The 20,802-nt window shown below is 37.7% G+C and overlaps 1 protein-coding gene across 18 annotated transcripts in view; it reads left to right on the plus strand.

Annotated features, from left to right (window-relative positions):
* The window catches only part of NRXN1 (neurexin 1), a 999,389-nt gene that overhangs the window by 437,755 nt on the left and 540,832 nt on the right, over positions 1–20,802 (plus strand). For all 18 annotated transcript variants that reach the window (XM_036334601.1, XM_036334602.1, XM_036334612.1 and 15 more), the window contains one exon: positions 8,991–9,429. In XM_036334601.1, the coding sequence (XP_036190494.1) occupies positions 8,991–9,429 (439 nt within the window). The remainder of the gene's footprint in view (positions 1–8,990; positions 9,430–20,802) is intronic.

The following is a 20,802-nucleotide window of genomic DNA, read 5'->3' on the forward strand; positions in this document are numbered from 1 at the left end:
TAATACTTTTAACAATAAGGATTTTTTTTTTTTTTAAGCCAAGGCCAGCAGCTATGGCAAGAAAGGGGATTCATACAACTTAAGTACAGTAACCACAGGTCCGATAACCAGCTCTTGAAATCTCAGGTCCAGGAGGCTTATTAGAGGCCTACAGTTTTTATTGCTGAACGGAACTTAGCTGCCATAAAAACAGTCCCATGGAAAGAAAACCAAAAGAGCCATAGTCTATCCCTGGCTTTGGAGACAGGCATCCACATTCTGTCCACTCCTTCCCCGTTCTGCCCTGCTAGCTGAGTGTTTGGAGCAAGCGGCTTGCCTCTGAAGAGAGCCACACTGCAGTGCAGTCAGAGGCTCTTTGCTGTCTCCCGCACTGAGCCATTCGCCAGGGCGTCCAAATCTCTTCCATTGACGGACCCATTCCTGCTATTTTACTGCAAGATGCTCTACTGGGGCCTCGTGATTATTGAAAAATAGTAATTGGTGTGCTAATTCACTTTTTTTTTCTGATTTTGTTTTTCTCTCTAGTTGTACATTTGTCCTCCAAATAATAAATGATACAATTTTCTGGCATGAGGCCAGATTCACTGATGTGTTAACACCAAAATGATTGTAATCATTTATGAATTATAACTTTACAAATAATTATAATGACAGGACTGTAATTTTACACAAGAGATCATTTCTTTTGCTACATAAAGCTTTCTTTAAGTGAGTGTGAATGAATAATAGCCACCAGCTTTGGCTTGCTACAGCTTGGAAAGCTAGATTAGAGCAACTTCAATGGTTCTGTCACCTATGTTTAACTTATCCGTGCAGAAAACAAAAACCTCTATGATACAATGTATAAACATTATTAGGATAATTAATGTAAATGTCTTGATATGGGGGGGGACTAACATATATTAGAACATATTATTAAGCTATGATAATTAAACCAAGTAGAATTAGATCAAGGGAAAAAGAAACAATGGAATGTACAAGAACAGAACCTTTACAATGTAAGTATTTAATGTTATATCTGGATTTATAAGAATAGCCCTTGTAAGCCTAGATATAACATTTGGTGCCACTATTTTGTTATCAGTTTAAAGACATCATTCTTGGTTCATTGGAAAATATGTTCCCTTAAAAAAAAATAATTGTGGCTACTTTTTTCTCATTGAGCCTGGGAAACAATTCTAACATTTTGGATAAAGTAAGCATGCATTGCCCTTACTAGCAGCATCTGCCTGCTTGGAATAGACACTTTAAGTTATGAGGTGTTACATTCTGCAAGATCATGAAAGACTGATGCGGAAAATATCTTCATCACTTCATTGCAAAATAACAGTCAACATTGCAAGTTTGTTTCTAGTTAACTTTTTCAGTGTCTTTCTAAATATCATTAGTGGGGGAAAGTAACTTGAAGATTTTTTACCCTCAGGACTTCTATTTTTATATTTGCGCTTTAGCTTATTGTGAAGCTAACACAGCTTTAAAATTAGGATTGCGTTTAAGTTAGTTACTTCCTTTTCTGCCTTGTTGCATAAGAGAGGGCTGCTCATTTGTAATTGTTCTCCTCATTCTCCTTCTGTGGTAGAGATGGTTCACTGGTCTGCTTATCTCTTTTAATAAACTTGAAAGAACACTGGACAATGAAGTCTCCGATACTTGTTCATGATCTGAGCTTGATGCCAACTGGGACAGTCCCTTAGTTTATCTGAGCCTCCGTGTCTTCATCTAAAAAAAAAGATTGATCTTAATTTTCAGCTTGTTTTTTTGTGGGTTTTTTTTTTTTAAATCGACACCTCAAATCTCACATTACTGACAATAGTGGTTTTGTTCTTTCATTTTCCCCCATAGGATTACTGAATTAATCTTTTTTAAAAATATTGATTTCAGAGAGGAAGGGAGAGGGAGAGAAAGATAGAAACATCAGTGATGAGAGAGAATTATTGATCAGCTGCCTCCAGCATGCCCCCTACTGGGGATGTAGCCCTCAACCTGGGCATGTGCCCTTGACTAGAACTGAACCCGGGACCCTTTAGTCCACAGGCCACTGCTCTATGTATCCACTGAGTCAAACCAGCTAGGGCTGATTACTGAATCATTAACGTGAGAAAAATAGACATTCTTATTTAATGGAACTTGAGTTCTTTTGTCACATGTATATGCCACTGAAAGCTTCATTAAATAGAACTGTTACAGGGACAGCACAGTCCTTTAGCTCCCATGGCTAACTTGTACAGATGGTGTCCAATGTTGTCTAAATAACTTTAGGCAGTTCACTGATGATGGAATGAGGAAAGGGCAAAAGCCAGAAAGTTTCTCTTTTCCTCTTGCATTTACTTCTTTTTATGAATAGGATGTATTGAGCATATTTAATTGGAATTAAGCAAAAATATTTATTTTTCTACATGGCTTAGACAAAATATTTTTTTCCTCTCCAAATTTCAACTACTTTTTGTTTTCAAATTAAATTGCAGTTATCTTTACTGAGAAATGATGTTATGGTGGTCTGTTTTTACATTCCAGAATTAATTTTTCTTTTTGTTATGGGGAAAGTTTTAATTTAGGTAAAAATTTTATCTGCACAGACTCTCTAAGTAGGATTAAAATGGGAAAAGATTACCCCTAAAACACCCTCTTATCTTCCAAAATGCTTTATGTAACTCTTACATAGACTTTCCACAATGCTACGTTTTGTTTTTGAAGATGTATTGCGATACTTTATACTGGGCTCGTACATTTCCTACACTTTCCTTCCTATCTGCACCCCGTCTTCATTCACCCCAAATGTAAGTCATACAACTAGACGCACATTGGTCTCAAGTGGACATATTCGAATTACAGGTGATAATGTCTATGGTGTGACTAAAATCCTATTAATCCCTTGGTCAGTTAAATTCAACATTTTACTATAGGCAAATATAGTAAATATATGCTAGGCTCTCCGTGTAAGAAAATGAATTTGCATAAGAAACTTGATCTTGTATAGAAGATAGGACAATATTGAGTGCAGTGATTTAAAAAAAGTGACCACCTTGCTTCTACTCTGCTTTTAGATTTATCTCTTCTAAGGAGCTTTGAGGAAGATCTGTTTAATTTTCTACTTTTTAAAATTATAAAATAATCTTTTTCTGGCTAAAGTCCTTGCTTTGTAGTATGCCAAGTCTATACGTGCTAAAATTTGTTTTTTGGCCCAGACATTTTTATTCCAAATTAGTCAGACCATCTGTGTGCCTTAACTATAAGAACTCTCTAATTTCATACATGTGATTTTTTTTCTGGGCATAATGATAGCAGGTTTGGCACCCTACATATAAACATATGTACATTGGATAGTATACAAATTGTGTGTGTTTATGTGTGTCCACACATATTTTACACATTACCAATATACATGGCTATAGCAAGTATTTAAGAGCTATTAAACTGGTTTATTTTCCTTGAACCATGTTCTTCTATTGCACTGGGCATATGCCCAGGGGAGTGATTAAAATGGTATTTTCTCCAGTACCTCACCTTATAAGTACTTATCTGGTTAAAATGAAGGTGTGAGATTGAAAATGAATTATAAAATAATAAATAAGTTAATGCCGGGGATGAAAGTTGTAACACATTTTATTTCCTTTTTTGAGCTGTTCCTTATCTAGGTCATGACAAAACAAATGCAATTTTCTTCCCACTTTCTGGGGTGGCCCTTGTACTGTTCACTTACTGGCTAACCCTTGGTTGTATTTTGAAATGAGCACATTGCTATGAATAGATGATGCTTGAACAGATCACAGAGAGGAGAAAATAAGAATTAAATTCGGAGAGCATTATGCTAAGTGAAATTAGCCAGTCAGAGAAAGATAAATACCACATGATCTCACTCATTTGTGGATTATAGAGAACAACATAGACTGATGAAAAGAGACAGACCCAAAGACTGAGAAACAGCGATCAGGCTATCAATCCCCAGAAGGAAAGTAGGGGAGGGCGGGGGTAAGGGGAAGAGATCAACCGAAGGACTTGTATACATGTATATAAGCCATACCAATGGACATGGACAACAGGGGGATGGGAGCATGAGTGTGTGTGGGGGGGAGGTTGGAGGTTAATGGGGGGATGAGGACACATTTGTAATACCTTAACTAATAATAAAAAAAAAAAAAGAAAAAAAAGAATTAAATTCGGGCATTTCAAATATCCTCACTTTTTCTTAATAGAGTAAAAGAATCAAATGCATTTACAACAAACAAAAAGTACAACTAAAACAACAGTCCCCTTAGGTAATTCTTAAGCCGCATGGGATTTTGGAATGTATACATCATGAGTGAAATACCTGTTGAAAAACTACATTATAGTCCTGCAAACAGAGTAATAGGCCCCTTGGCTTAAATCAGACTTGAAGAGACATTTTAATTAAGAGGCACATGAAAAATTCCATGAATATTTGATTCATTTAAAAATATTTAATTGAGGGCAAATGAAAGGGAAAATCCTTGTCTTTTGGAATAACCCATGTAACTTATAACAAGGTCATCCATTTGCATGGTGGCAAATAGCTATTTGACTGTGAGTCTTCTACTTACAAAGCAAGTGCAATAATAAATAAATAAATAAATAAACACCTGAGGTTTCATGCTGAGATACTAAGACAAAATTTGAAGTTAACGTCATGAGATATTCAGACAGTATTAGACAGGGTCATGATATAAGACACTCATTGAGCTCTGTGGCCCCACATATTTGTTGATAAAATAGGGTACCATTATTTATTTCCTAAGATGCTTGTGAGAAGTAAACACATAATTCATATAAATCTTTTGTAATGGAGCCTGGCAGAGAGTAAACACTCATCAATCTGAACTGATATGGTTGTTGTTGTAGTGGTCGTTTTTGTTGTTACATGCACAGAAGCCCTCTCCTGAGTGAAAGAAAAACTCCTACAATTGCTACTTCCTATTTGCTGGCTAAGAAACCTCATCTACAGAGAAAGTCTGCTGTATACTTTAAACTACAATGTGAATAAATATCAGGATGTGCAAGGATTCCCCCCAGTTTGCTGTGATCACTTTGACCCTGCTGCTCTATTAATTACTTTAAAACCCTGACCATCTACCAAGTGCCATGTTAGCTGTTACCCTTGTTACGACATTTATATTGTACAACATTAATTCATTTAGAGTGATAAGCCTACCACACAAGCATATCACTCCTCTTCTTCCACATTTAAGTGTGAGGGGCATTTTAAAAAATCTAACAAATGTTGGAGGAAAGGAAAAAGATCATCATAGCAGTGCGTGGAAATTATATGGCAGCGAAAACAAAGCAGCCCCTACCCACTAAAACAGCAAATAACAAATCAATGACAGAAAAACCTACTTTATACTATGACTATCTTTTGGAGACAAATGATATAAGCTTACGAAGTAGGAAGTGAAATTTAACATTTTTAATTACTCTTGAAAAAGTCAATATTCCAAAAAAATATGGATTCCACAACAGATCCAAATTAGTGTACAATAATATATCATCATTGATTATTAAGATGCTAGAGTATATAGAGATTTGTTGAAAGTCGAAACTATTAAATAAATTGCAACTTGTTATAAATAAGAAAAGATATATCTGAATAATGGTAAATTACTGAGAAACATAATAGAAAAAAGCAAAAAAGAGCTTACATGAGAATTTTTAGAAGATGGAGTGCTTACTGGCTACTCCTTGTTATTATAATTGATCTATGTTCAGGCCATTTTAAGATACGTCTAACTTTAGAAAAATACGGTGATTATGAAATCTGGGTCACATGAAGTAATAGTGTAGAGCTGAGAGCTATCTGCCTGCCCATCCAAAATTGCTTTTCTATCTTATAGTGTTGCCTTTCAAAGAATACAAAATGAGAAGGGGGGAAAAAACACATTGTGCTTTTCCTCAAGACACTTCTTCTAGGAAAGTGATTCTACCTCTGGGGAATTTAAACTCAGGTGTTTTTCACTGTAAAAGTAATTGACACCCTCCAAAATGAGGCTTGAAAGTGAAGTTTTCTAATACATAGGCCAGCTTTCCATTTATATGCATAGGAGTTTCTCCATTTTCCTAGAGAAATAGGCTGAAAATAGTAGCTAGGTTATGGTATTAGTCCACAGTACCACAGTCTGTATTGACTTTAGAGAGAAAGGAAGGGGAAGGGATAGAGAGAGAGAAACATCAATGAGAGAGAAACATCAGTCGGCTGCCTCTTGCATGCCCCTCACTGGGGATCGAGCCCACAATCCTGGCATGTGCCCTGACCAGGAATTGAACCAATGAACTGTTGGTTCATGCTCAATCACTGAGCCATGCCAACGCGACATTCTATTTATTTTACTTATATTTGTAAATATTGTTATTAATAGTACTCTGTAATCTGGGATTGAGGTTTTTATAAAAAGTAAAGGAAGAATTTTATTCAACTTGCACCAAATATTTTGTGTGTCTACGCTGTGCCAGGTGCAATGATCTTAGTGCTGGGCTGTAGTGAGCAGGGTCCCTACCTACATAAAGCACAGGATCTGGTGAATATTGATTTTCTTTGTTGGGGTGTGGGGTGGAGGGACAGTACAAGGCTAACACTAAGTAGCATGATCAAGGAAATTCCTATTTTTCTTCTCCATGAACTTAAACCTCCCTGTCACCAGGACACCCAATTCGCTGATGGCATTACAAGTCTCTCACTGAAACCCCCACCTCGATTTGCCCAGTCCCCACATCCTTCATCTTTCAGGTAGCTGATGTGAGATTCGTGTGGCAATATACCCACCCTTATACCCGCTTGCTCATGTCAGAAACACCCAATTCCATTGCTGTGGTTTTATTGCAAAGGAAATGTGTTAGCATTGTTCAGCATGATCATCCTTGTCACTTGGGTCAGAAAATATTCGTTCCTAATCAATATCCATGTCAAAAGAATTCCCAGATATTAAAATACAAATCACAAGTGAAAATGGAAAATGATTTGAGGTGACTTGCACATTATGGCAAGAGGTTATAAAAGCGGAAAATCATCTGTGCACAGCGTTTTCTCCACTTCTAACGATGCTGAAAAATGGCAATTCTAAAGCAGCCTTCCCAAGGCTTAAGAGTTCTTTCTGTTTTCCAGGAAGTATACTTAAGATTTAATCTAATTCCTTTCTGCTATTGCTTAAATTCATTTTCTCTTCTTTTGTTGTTAATAGAAGCTTGCTAAACCATTATACATATTTGTTCAAAGAGTAAGGAATATAATATTCTTTAGCATAATCCTTCCTCAACATAAAGGTAAATTAAAACATTAGGACTAGCATTTGAAATATATGACTTATTTAGTTGGCACAAATCAAGTATAAAATACCATTTATATGAGTGTGCATAATTTGTAAATGTTTCCTTATAATGAATTTATTTAGAATGAATATCGCTGTGTCTACTTAGTAAAGAGAGGATGATATTTGTAATCATGCAGTTTGAAGTAGTTGATAATCTTACCATGTACCTGGCATTGGATTGATTGCCTTTATGTGGATTTTCTCACTTATATGAATTTACTTCTTTAATCATTGCAACCATCTTATAAGGTATTATCTCCTTATGAGGGACAAAAAGAAGGTAATGTTTGAACTTAGGGAATCCAGTGCCAGACCATGCACTCTTAATCACTCTGAAAAATAAAGTATCCATTGACTCCTCATTTCGGGAAACTCATCAGCCACACTAACTCTTGGCTCAGCTGGCCTTGGGTTTGGAAGAATTAACTGCTGTGTTGACCTGGTTAAAGACAGGCTTTCTTACTTTTTCTGTTATATAAATGCAATTTTACACATGGACAAATGAGTTTAGAATCTGACAGTGTTGGCTGCTGTGAAATTTTGAGTGCCCTCTTAAAAGATTTTAGACAGTTGTCTGGACATAGATAACTGATGTACCCTTATGTCGGTATGACCTACATTTTGGGGGAATGTAATTATCCATGATATGCATTTTATTCTTATGTCACAATCGCTCTACATTTATTAAGGTGATGTGATGGCAGATGCGTGATATTGTGAGACCTGCCAGTGGATTTGTCCAGGGTGCTATTTGGATTCCAAAACAACCCTAGGACCAGTGATCAGCACCACCCACCACTTTAGATGAAGTGCCTTAGGAAATGACAGTACAGGACACACTTTGCTCCACATCCGTTATATTCAAAGTGAAATGGAGCACCAGTGATCCAGGTTGAATGGATCCAGAGTAAACACCGTGTTCCAGAATTACGTAACATTATTCAGACAGTTACTAATGTAGGGCAGGGCAAGAGCGAGCTTCTGCACCTTAGTTGTATTTTATGATTTTTCTGTGAAAATGTAGGATTTTTTCCCCTCAACTTGTGATTATCTTATAAATGACATATACGGAGTGGGACGATATAGGTTTACAGCTGTTCATATGGAAAATAATACAATGATTAATAAACAATAATTAAAGAATAAACTGTGTTTCATGTACTCACCATTGTAAACCTACTTTTGTACCATCCTGTATATCACCATGGATATATAGACACTAGCAGAGATTCTGTAGTGTAAGGGACTGTTATACAAAAGTATTTAATTTCAGATAGTTTAGACATGAGAAGACTGAAAAACCTCAATACTTGTATTTAATAAACAAAGTATAATAGTCAACTAATGAAAGCAAATGGCTTTTATAAACCCAAGTCTACACATACTTGAAATGCAAGCTCTCGGCAGATTTATTCAAATTATTTGAGTTAACTACAGGCAGCTTCCGTGTGTGTGTGCAGGCACGTTATATAAATGACATTATATTGGAATGGTTACTGTTCAATGAGTTGATACTTGAATTTTACTTGGCTGAAAAAAATGGCATTATACATCAAAAGGCATTGAACATTGTGTACCTTTTCTTGATCTACTCGCCAGTTACATGAGCTGATGACAACACATTCTAAATATTAAAATATGAGCTGGTCTCTCACTGTTATCTTCTGCCTACAGGTTGTATATAAAAATAATGATGTAAGGCTGGAATTATCTCGACTTGCCAAGCAAGGAGACCCTAAGATGAAGATCCATGGAGTAGTGGCATTTAAATGTGAGAATGTTGCAACTTTGGACCCAATCACCTTTGAAACCCCGGAGTCTTTCATCTCTTTGCCTAAATGGAATGCAAAGAAAACAGGCTCCATATCATTTGATTTCCGCACAACAGAGCCAAATGGCCTCATCTTATTTAGCCATGGCAAGCCACGACACCAAAAAGATGCCAAGCACCCACAGATGATCAAGGTTGACTTCTTTGCTATTGAGATGCTGGATGGCCACCTCTACCTCCTCCTAGACATGGGGTCAGGTACAATAAAAATCAAAGCCCTGCAGAAGAAGGTGAATGATGGAGAATGGTATCATGTGGACTTCCAGAGAGACGGACGGTCAGGTAATTTATCTATTTCCCATGCTGTTTATCTGCTGGAATATCCCATCCACCCCTTTCCTTTCCTAAGGAATTAAAACCAAAACATATTAAAGATTTTCTACATTTCTGTCTTTAGGGTAAAGGAAATTATCTGTTGCTATTTCTGTTTCACATCATAGAAAGAGCTAATTAATCATCATAGTTGGGCATCAAACTCCAAATGCTCAAATGGCTTCTTAAGTGAATACTTATTGGATAATCACGTGTCCAATCTTGCAAGAAATTTTATCTTGAATTTACAAATGACAAAATTTAGTGTTCTGGCATTACCGATGAACATTTACATAATTGGGTGTTTGGAGGTGCCTGAAATGGCAAATCTAAATTATGAAAAAAAATGATTATCCATACAGAGAATCCTTAGTGTAATACAGCACACTTTTTATTCTAGTTAGGACTAGGTAGCAAAAAACACTTTAATATAGTTGTATTTCAAGGACACTGGCAAAACTACTGCCTTCCAAGTCCCTTTCCTTCCTGGTGAAAGATGTTTGGAATTCCACCAATAGGGATTCATTCTACCTGGGTTTTGTTTTGTTTTGTTTTTGCTATATCTTTTCTCCTGAAGCTGTGTGCTTGTGTGGCAGGGAAAGAAAGGGACTTGTAGGGAAGGCCTAAAAGAATATAATTTCTTTATTCTGAAGTTTTGGAGTGGGGTAGGGAGCATAGCAAGGCTGGGGAACGTCTGACCCACAGACCTTATTAGGCCCATGAAATAATTTAGTCTGGCCCTGCCAAACTAAATTAGGGGTGAGGTAATTAAATGTTTGACCAAATATAGCGGGTAATTTTTAAGTTGATAACTTTGTATGGCCTGCCAATGAGGTTATAAATATCCAAATGGCCCTTGACAGAAAAAAAGTTCCCCACTGCTGGGGCATAGGAAGATGAGTAGCATGGTGGGAGGGGGAGCAGTGAGTTGCTAAGAATCATATAGGCAGAGATCATAGCATTTGTGAAAGATGGGGGGGGGGAAAGCAATTTTTTTTATATATACAACTATATATTCCTTCTTACTTCTTTTACCATCTTCATTCTGTGCTTCCATAATCTGATTCTCTCATTTACAAATCAAATTATGTTCTTCTAATAAAAGACAACTGAATTTAGACCTAGCCACTCTCCTCCTCTCCCTCCCCAACTCTCTCATTTGCACATGTACTATACCATCCGCTCTGGATTTTCCACTGAATACCAGTAGAAACTTGGCCAAGGCATTTGGGGGGGGGGGGGGCTTGAATTGCTTGCTGTGTAAAACATATTGGGAGGACCAATTTCATTTCAGATCCCAGACCCAGTGAAGTGGGATCGACAGCGATGGGACCTAAGATTCTATATTTTTGCAAAGCTTTCCAGCAGACTTAATGATCAGCCAAATTTGAGAGCCACAGACCAGATGACACTTAGTGCTTCTTTCAGATCCAATAGTCTGTGATTACCATCCTATTTGAGAGGGGTCATAGACTCATTTGTCACTTGCTACTTCTCTGCAATGGAACAGTTTCTGACTTCACTATTATTTATACCTTGTTTTCCTGTTTACAAATCAAGAAGATTGTGTTTCCCTTCCTAGAAATATCTCTTTTTTGCACAATAAAATAAATATATGGAATGTGTGAAAATTAGGAGGGAGTTGGCGGTGAGGGAGAAGAATTGAAGAAAGCTCAGAACCCCAGGTATCTCAGATACTCTGTTTCTGATTCCTCACTCTCTGGGAACGTGGTCTCTCTATGTTGTCATTCTTTCATTTCTCTACGGAACTCCACTAGGACAATGGTTACAGTTCATGCCATGTCATTTTTTTCCCGAGTGTCTTAGATAATTGACAGTAGATAGCAAAATATTTTTCTTGACTGCTCTACTATACAGATTCCATTAGAAATTCGATTCCTCTATGTTTTTCTGATTTAAGCTGAGAAGAGTACATTGGTGTGAATACAGTGATGCTGCCATAGAGTGAGTGCTCCCTTTGGCTTCCCTCAGCCTATTTCTAGAGTTAGCAGTTAAGTTGCTACTTAAGAACTTTTAAACAGAAGATGTAGAGGAGGATAGGCACATGGACTAATCTTCTGTTTTAGAATACTAACTGGTGGATATCATAGTTTGACTTAAAGCACATTTAGAATAAAATTTTGAAATTAATTTATGAGAATATGTAGGTTTTTAGACTTTATTACAACCTAACACATAACTGATCAAATTAAGTGGACAACATTCGGAAGATCAGAGAGATAAATAATACCACACTTCAGATCAGTTGTATTTCATTCCCGTACAAATGAGGTATTTTCTAATTATCCGAAGAAATACGTGGTTGATGTCAAAATTTTAGGAAATGCAAAAGAATGTAAAAAGGAAAATAAGCCACCCATTATTTATTTGATAATGATGACTTATACCTGGATATTTTTTCCTGTCTTTTCTAAAACTTATTTTAATTATAGTTCATATACAATATTTTATTAGTTTCAGGTGTACAAATGGTGACTTAAATTTAAATATCTTATGCAGTTGTCACCATGATAAGCCTGGTAACTATCTGACTCTTTCCAGACATAAGTGGTGATACAATCTAAATAGTTTCCCCAAGTTCTTTGGGTGACCTAGTACAATAAGGATCAGATAGATACTTTAATCTGCAAGCATAATAAAATCTATGTTGTCTGTTTAAAGTTCTTTAATTCATTCAAATTACCAAAAATTTATTAACTGTCCTTTTTATACCCTCATTGGAAAAGGTCAAAGCTAGATGGAAAGAAGAAAGAGATGTCTTCAAAGAGGGCTAAGAAAGAAAACAAATAAAACATGAGATTTTTGTTGGAATCCAATGGAAAATTTAAGTTACTATGTTTGGCGTTGTTTTCATGGCAAAGTACTTTTACATGATTATAATTTTAGATTAGTGAACTGGAACAAACAATATAAAAACCAAAACTTATTCACTAAACCAAGTTCTCCCCTTTACTAAATTGAAAAAAAAAAAAAAGGAAGAAAGAAAGCTCATATTATGTTGGCCAAGCTCAAGGGAGTTTAATGTAATTTTAATAACTGTAGTTGTTAATATTTTATATATAGTATTTTAATTAAATTCTATATTTACACACTAAATTGGTTTGATGTAAAGCAGACTTTAAAAGATTGAGTGAATCGCTATACTAGCTTTTATTTTTGCGTTAAGCTGGTGAGATGTGAACATTTGTAGCTCAGTTAAAACTAGGAAACATATAATTTCAAGGAGTAATTTATTTTACTCATTTTTCACATCAGCTATATTCAGAAGCTGTATGAAAAGTACTCTTGATATAATGCGGGGAAATGGTGCTGCCAAGACAAGAAGGCAGTGTGGGATGTTTTCTAATTCGTGAACAATGAAGGTCTTATCTATTGATTTGTCTGGGATACTCCTTAGTACTATATTTCAAAACATTTAATGAACCATATTTTTTTCTGTTACTAACATAGAGGGAACCCAGACCTAAGAATTATTCCTCCTGCTATTGACTATGCAAAAATAAGTAGGAATAAGAGCCATGGCCATTCATTTGATGCTAATAACTTTTGGTTATCTTGGTTGGAGATAGGGTTAAAACTGTATTTGGTGGATTGACTTATTTTTTAAATATTCTGCAAACGTTTTATAATGGAAACCCATGTGTGAGAGGCAAATTCTTATTTATGTTTATACCCACAGGTCCCAGTACTTCTTGTATAATAGCAGTGGCTCAATAAGTATTTGTTATAAGAGAAAATAAAGAATAAAAACATGTGAATGGCTTAGTAGCAACCCACCTCTAATGTTTTAAAATAGTAGCATTATCTTTACATTTGAAGAGGAATAGCACCCTTTTAGTTGTAAATGTAACTTTTTATTTTTTTAGTTAATCTTCACCCAGGGATATTTTTCCATTGATTTATAGGGAGAGTGGTAGAGAGAGGGAATGACAGAGAGAAACACTGATGTGAGCGAAACACATTGATTGGTTGCCTCCTGCATGAGCCCTGACCAGGGCCCCGGGCCAGGGGGGAGCCTGCACACAAGGTATGTGCCCTTGACTGGAATTGAACCGAGGACCCTTTGGTCTGCAGGCCGACGCTCTGTCCACTGAATCAAACCAGCCATGGTTTAAATGTAACTTTTTAAAGGAATTACACCTCTGTCTGAAAGCAGTTTACACATTACACTATAGGATAGCAGGTCTTGTCCCTCTTTTAAGGATACAACATTATTCTCCAAACCCAGGGAATGGTGATAAGCCAGGCACAAAAATGACAAGCTTTTATGAGAATAGGACTGCTACCCCTGCTATTCATTAGGTCCCCATGCCTTTTAGCAAACATGTGGGTAGAAGGAAAATCAATCATGAGGGAAGGTGTTCACTCCTTTTGGGCGACTGGGATATACAGCTACAGTTAGCATGGTAGTGACAAGGAAGATAGTCACAAGGATATCCATTTTCTGGTGATATGCTTTTCAGTCCTTTGTTCAATAAAAGATTGGTATATGAGCCCCTTAATTTGATGAGAAATACTGCCTTCATCTGAATACTTTACTAGGACTCACTATCAGAACAAGGAATTGCATTGGGTTATGTGTCCCTGTTTTCAATCTCTGACGTGGGAAGGAGAGAAGCACTTTAATTCCCACACTTTGGTTAATATTGTTTGGGCACAGCTGTTCTCTCTGTGTAATGTAGCTTCTTTCATGCTTAGTCGGTTACCAGTGACATAGGAGTCCAAGTAGGCTGAGCCATGGACGGCATTTTCAGATCCTACCCGACACTGGTAGAGGAAGGACCATGCAAAGTCCAGCCATGGTTTTTGTGGATCAGAGTGTATGACTCGAGTGCCTCCCAAAGTGGATGTCCCCCATGGGTAGCTTAGCAACTTGACCGAGCAAAAGTCCTAACTTGCTGAGTTAATGCATGTGGTTGAAGAGGCTCCTTACCCTGCAAACTTTGCGGGATTTACATTTCCTTATGAGTCCCTCCTCCCCTCCCAGAGTTACTCTTTCCCTCTTTTATGCTCCCAAATTCAACAGAAAATAACTGCAAGGGTATTTAGCTGAAGTGTGAATTGTGTTAAAATTAGGATGAGATTAATGACTGTTTTTGTTTGTTTTTTAAATTGCACATGCTTTTTTTTTTTTTTTTATTAGAGGCCCAGTGCATGAAATTCATGCACTCGGGTGGGGGGGTCCCTCAGCCCAGCCTGCACCCTCTTGCAGTCTGGGAGGCCTCAGGGGATGTCCGACTGATGGCTTAGCACTGCCACGGAGGCAGAAGAGGCTCCCGCCACCGCTACTGAGCTTGCCAGCCATGAGCCCAGCTTCTGGCTGAGCTGCGCTCCCCTTGTGGGAGCGCACTGACCACCAGGGGGCAGCTCCTATGTTGAGTATCTGCCCCCTGGTGGTCAGTGCACATCATAGTGACCGGTCATTCTGCCATTCAGTCGATTTGTATATTAGCCTTTTGTTATATAGGATTTTTATTTTTTAAATATATTTTTATTGACTTCAGAGTGGATGGGAGAGGCAGTGAGAGGTAAGAACATCAATGATGAAAGAAAATCATTGATTGACTGCCTCCTGCACACTCCCTACTGGGGATTGAATGCTTAGCCCTTGACTGGAATTGAACCTGGGACCCTTCAGTCCACAGGCCGAAGCTCTATCCACTGAGCCAAACCCATAGGGCAGGTTAATGACTGTTTTCTGGGGGCATGAATATTATTTAAATTTGTGTTAAGCTCTTTGGCTCAGTCAAGGGTATCCTCTCAAGTATTTTCATAGCCAACTGCCAGTCTTTTTTTTTTTTGCAAACCATCATTACACATTGAAATAAAAAAGAAAACTCATTATTCTTGTCAAAATCTGTGTGTGTGTACAGCGGGGTACAGTGGTTATTCATGGGTAAGCCTACATTTAACAGCTAAGAAGCCATTGAGATTTGAATTGAAGTCACAGAGTTCCAGTTTAAGAACTAGAAATTACAGTGGGAAAGGCACAAGGCTCTCTCTAGAGCACATAATTAGAGGTTTATAGTAATCACTGTTTGATGTGAATAGCACTTTTTAGCGATCTATTACCAGCACTGATTTCTGCATATAGCATTCAGGAATCACCACTCTTAGACATTTCTACTTGAACAACCATTAGACATTTTCTCTGTTTAGATCTTGATTTGAACTTGCCCTCTGACTATAAACATTCCTCCCATGCCTTCCTAGTAGCCTGTTGCATATATTAAAATAGTTTTCAGTAAATTTATAAAACTTCAATTTGTATTCATGTCCATAAACCACTCACCATCAAGGGGAGCCCTAAAATACTTTCTAAATAATGTATCAATTATTCTGATGACTAGATGATTGTTATATTAAATTTTATTAAATCAGTGCTTGTGCTTATGTATTTATTCTGAACATATTTAGAAAGGAAAAAGTCATCAGTCTTCCCTGCTCAAAACATTTTAAATTTGGCACATTGTTTCCAATCTTTGTTAATATGTACATGTATTTTATATAGTTGAGATTACAGTATAAACATAATTCATCAGGCTATTTGTTTAAATTATGTCATAAACTCTTTTTTTGCAACAACATTTATTCTCTGGGAGTTATGAAAATAGCATCTGAGAATCAAAGCTGAGCTTGGCAGAGGGACCTTGATGAGGCTCCCAGGCTTGTAGGAGTCAGTGTATTAACTTGTTTATAGAAAAGAAAATCACAGTGACAAATATTGACCCTACTCACCTGAGAACTGCCCAGGGGCCTTGACTACTTTATCCCAACTGTAGAGACCGGAGACAGGTCATCTTAATTAAGATATAGAAGAATCTCAGAACATCATAGGCTAATATTACTACACTAGAGGCCCAGGGCATGAAATTCCTGCATGGGTGGGGTCCCTAGCCAGTGATCAGGGCCTATTGGGGCCATCTTGCCAAGTCCCGATTGGGACTGGGCTGGCTAGGGCCTACTGGCCTGATGGCTGGGGCCTGAGGGCCTGCTGGCCGGGGCCTGGAGGCCTGCCGCCCACTGGATGGGGCCTGCCGGACAGGGGGAGGGACGGCGGGAGGTTGGCTGGCCATGGGAGGTTGGCTGTGGGAGCACACTGACCACCAGGGGGCAGCTCCTGTGTTGATCATCTGGACCATGGTGGTCAGTATGTGTCATAGCGACTGGTTGACTGATCGTTCCAGTCGTTCCGGTCGTTCAGCCTTACCGGTTGCTTAGGCTTTTATATATATAGATATTGCCTTACTGTGTACTCTTCCTGTTCAGAAGGCATGTTCCCCACTCTTTTGGTTAAGTTTTAGCTCTCATTGTAAGTCTGTTTGGAGTTGAGGGACAAAATAGACCAGCTATATAGAGATGAGTATTCAGGTTCCTGTAACAAATTTTCCTTCATAAATGCATAAATAAGCATAAATTGGCATATCATATTGGCAGATCTACATAGGAGGCATTCCATATCCCATGGAAGTTATTTTCTCATAGAGACTTAATATCTTGGTATTCTCAATTTATACATAGGTTTTATGGGCCTGATGAATATCAGTTGAGCCCTGAAAGATGGAACATTGCTCTCTAAGTCTACCAAATCTTCTGTCTGGACCTACCAGGCTAAGGGGCAGACCCTGGGCTGCTGTGTCAATTGCACTCTCAGGAAACAGGCTGTTATCTGACCACTCCCAGCCACACTGATCCACTCTGTTCAGTGCTGAGTGGAAATCTGTGGAACTTCGGCAAAATAATATTTTAATTGCTACAAAATATGTCACTTGATTGATATTTACTATTTCTGACCATTGTATATGATCATTTTACTAACATGTTTTCTGTGCATTTATTTTTTTCCAGCGAAATCTATTTTTTAATGCATATGTTGCTGTGAGTATGTATGTATTCATGGGCTTACCACATGGCATGTATATACCATAAAAATATGTGCTGTTGGTGAAAATGTTCAGGCAATTCAAAAGTACATAAGTAGCCCTAGGTGGTTTGGCTCAGTGGATAGAGCATCAGCCTGCAGACTGAAGGGTCCTGGGTTCTATTCTGGTCAAGAGCACATGCCTGGGTTGCAGGCTCGATCCCCACTAGGGGGTGTGCAAGAGGCAGCCAATCGATGATTCTCTCTCATTATTGATGTTTCTATCTCTCTCTCCCTCTCCCTTCCTCTCTGAAATCAATAATATACACACACACACACACACACACACACACATATATATATATATATGTATGTATATATTTTAAAAGTACATAAGTAAAACGTTTTCATTTGCCACACACTTCCCTCATCAATTCACTACCTCCTTCATGGTAACCATTAACATAATTTGGTATTAAGAAATTCCCAAGTATTTTTCTATGCATCAATATAACTATAAATAGATTTATGCATATGAAATAAATTTAGAGCTTATTTTTTCCATAAACAAGATCATTTTTCAACAATATTGTGTGACTTGAAAACCTACTGAGAATATTTTCTGTGCCATTTTTTGTAGTGACACCTTATATCCCTTCGTTTGAACATAATACGTATTTACTTGTTCTTTCTCTATTGATGGACATTTAACTTTTAACTTTTTAAAAACTTTCACTGTTTTAAACTAATTTATAAAGGAAGTCGATATTATGTTTTTATGTGTAACATTCAGAATTTTTGTAGCATAGATTCTGATAACTGTAATTGCTGGGTTAATTGCATTTTAATGTTTAAGATAATGACAGGGTTTTTTTTTACTAATCAGGTGTTTGAATTTACACCCTTATCTATAGTGTATGAGCTGCCCTTTTCCTGTCAGTCTTGCCTCTCACAGATATTTTCAAACTTTTATATTTTGTTCCAAGATTTATTTCTTCATATATTGCTTTAATTCCTGAAATCCCTGGGCTTATGAGTGACGTGACTCCAAGTAAGCAGAAAACATATAGTAATAAGTCGAAAACAATATACTATATTTTTGTTTTAAAATAAAGTTTATTTTAGTGCATAATGCAGAACAGGAGGAGTTCTGTTAAACCTAACACATGACATCTTTTTAAAGGACACAGAAAATTAAGATGGAAGAAAGGAATTATCTGTCAGGGCCAGCCTGACAGGGTTGAGCCGGGCTGAGGCAGGGAGGTGGGAATTGAGAAAAGAAAGAAAGACAGGAAAGCGGGGTCGGGAGGACCCCAGTTCTCTCAATGAACTGAAGCGAGTTTATTAGCTATACAATCCTATTTATACACAACACACTGAATCGGAGGTCTGTCAAGAGGAATGTATTCTTTGTTCCTCTTAATCTCTAAGGGAGAGGCACAGCAGAAGGACAAGTTCTCAGTACAGCATATCTCAGTAAATAGTCACAGACTTCTTGGCAAGCTATGAAAGGCTGTTCTCATTCTATAAATGTTACTCCCATTCTACTGATAATCGCTATCCAAACAAGTCTGGGAAAACTGTGTGGGTAAGGGTCCCAGCCTTGCTAGCCCCTGCAGGTGCAAAGACCTTGCCAGCTTACATCTGGCCCCCAACAGATCCCCCTTCTTTGTTTTTTAGGCGAAGTTCATGTTTCAGTGTCTGACAGTTTTTTATGTGTACATGTCAGCAGTAATATTTCAGTTCTGGATGGTGGACAAATGGTGGCAATGCAGGTCCGACCCTCTCTGGTTTGGTCCTGGGCAACTTGCAGCGATGCACAGCTGCTGACTGCTAGCATGATAAGGCGTCTTCACCATCTTTATTTCTGGACTGCTTCTCTTCTCGTTGTCTCATGAGGCCACTGCTATTCTGTGGCTGGAGCAGTCCTGATAATTCCTCTCTGTTGCAGGAATCCACATGGTCTTGGAGTTGTTTTCTGAAAATATACAAATGTATTCTCGACCAAAGGTTAATAAAGGAATCATATCTATAATTTACACTTGGGATTCTTTTAATTTTTGTCCAAATGATTTTCCTTTGGCTTATTTTGACACCACGTATGTTTTTCATGGGTGTCTTGCTATTAGCATTATAAATGAAAAAATTAATTTTCAAGTAAAAATATTAAAGCAATTAGGCATTTACTTAACAGGTTATCATTTACTTAATAGGTTATTATTCCACTATCCCCCCTTTTTTATTTTTTAATATTAGGAGGTTTTTAGAAATTTTTTAGTGTAGTCTTGATAACTTTAATTTTAATTTTTTGTATAAAAATATGACTGCTTTAGGTTTATAGTATGTTAAGCAATTTATCTATGAAATGAAAATTTTGGTTAATACTTTTTGAATAATTACTTATATTAATTAGTAAAATTTAATTAATCTGAAAACTTGACTACTATTTTACTGTTAAATTTAATAATCTAATAACAATCTTAGTTTACACTGTAACTATTAATGGAAAGGATTATTTTGCATCCTTGAGAAGGCCCCGAGCATTCCTGGTGTTAAGCTGGATTTATATATAGGGTAGCTGCTGTTAGCTAAGTCTCTGTTATCTGGGTATCAATCTCGGCTGGGCTAAGTCTCTTTCTGTTATCTGGGTCCCGATCTGAGCTGGGCATGGGAAGCGCAACAGCCATGGGGGCAGGAGACCTCCCTCAGAAGGGGCCAGTGTTCATGCCCCTGCATAGTTGGGGGAGGGGTGAGGATCTTTGCCCCACCTGTGTTGACCCCCAAGTTCTCCCCTGAGGCCCTCTGCGACTGTGCCTGTCTTAGGTTGCCCCTCCCAGAGGGGTCTTACCCGTCGTTGACTAACCAGCCATCCTCCAGGGCCAAGCAGGGTGATGTGAGGTTTAGTTTTGTCTCCTTGGTAGCGTATGCCCCTGTGGCCTCCATGCCCAGTAACTGCCTTTGGATCCCCTCGCCTGCTGGCGGGGCCCTGGCATTGATCATGGGGAACCCAGGTTTGTTCTCCAGAGAGGGCCCAGCTTACGCCATTGGGCAAGAGACAGATCCATGGTACCAGCCACCATGAGGCTTCAACCTCAGTATGAACAGAGAGCTTAGGTAACAGCTGTGGGCAATTGGAAGAGGGACCCCTTTGGCAAAAAGGGCAAGAGAGGTCAATATAGAATGCTTCAGTGCCTTCCCAAGGGGCCTTCCACACAGTGGAAGGGATAAAATCCTTTTATGTTCTTATTAAATTCCGGCCAAACAATTAGTTTGTAAGCTTGTTTGGAATAAATGTTAATATGCTGTTGTAAAATATTAAAAATTATTAATGAGCTTTTGTTATATTAAATTATATCTTATAATTCTACTGCTGTATTTTAAGAAATATAAAATAAGATAACTTGTTTTGCCCTTTCTTAGAGGCAAAAACTTAAAATATATATTAATATTTATTTTATAAA

This window comes from Myotis myotis, unplaced genomic scaffold, assembly GCF_014108235.1.
Source record: "Myotis myotis isolate mMyoMyo1 unplaced genomic scaffold, mMyoMyo1.p scaffold_m19_p_14, whole genome shotgun sequence".
In the NCBI taxonomy this organism is placed as follows: domain Eukaryota; kingdom Metazoa; phylum Chordata; class Mammalia; order Chiroptera; family Vespertilionidae; genus Myotis; species Myotis myotis.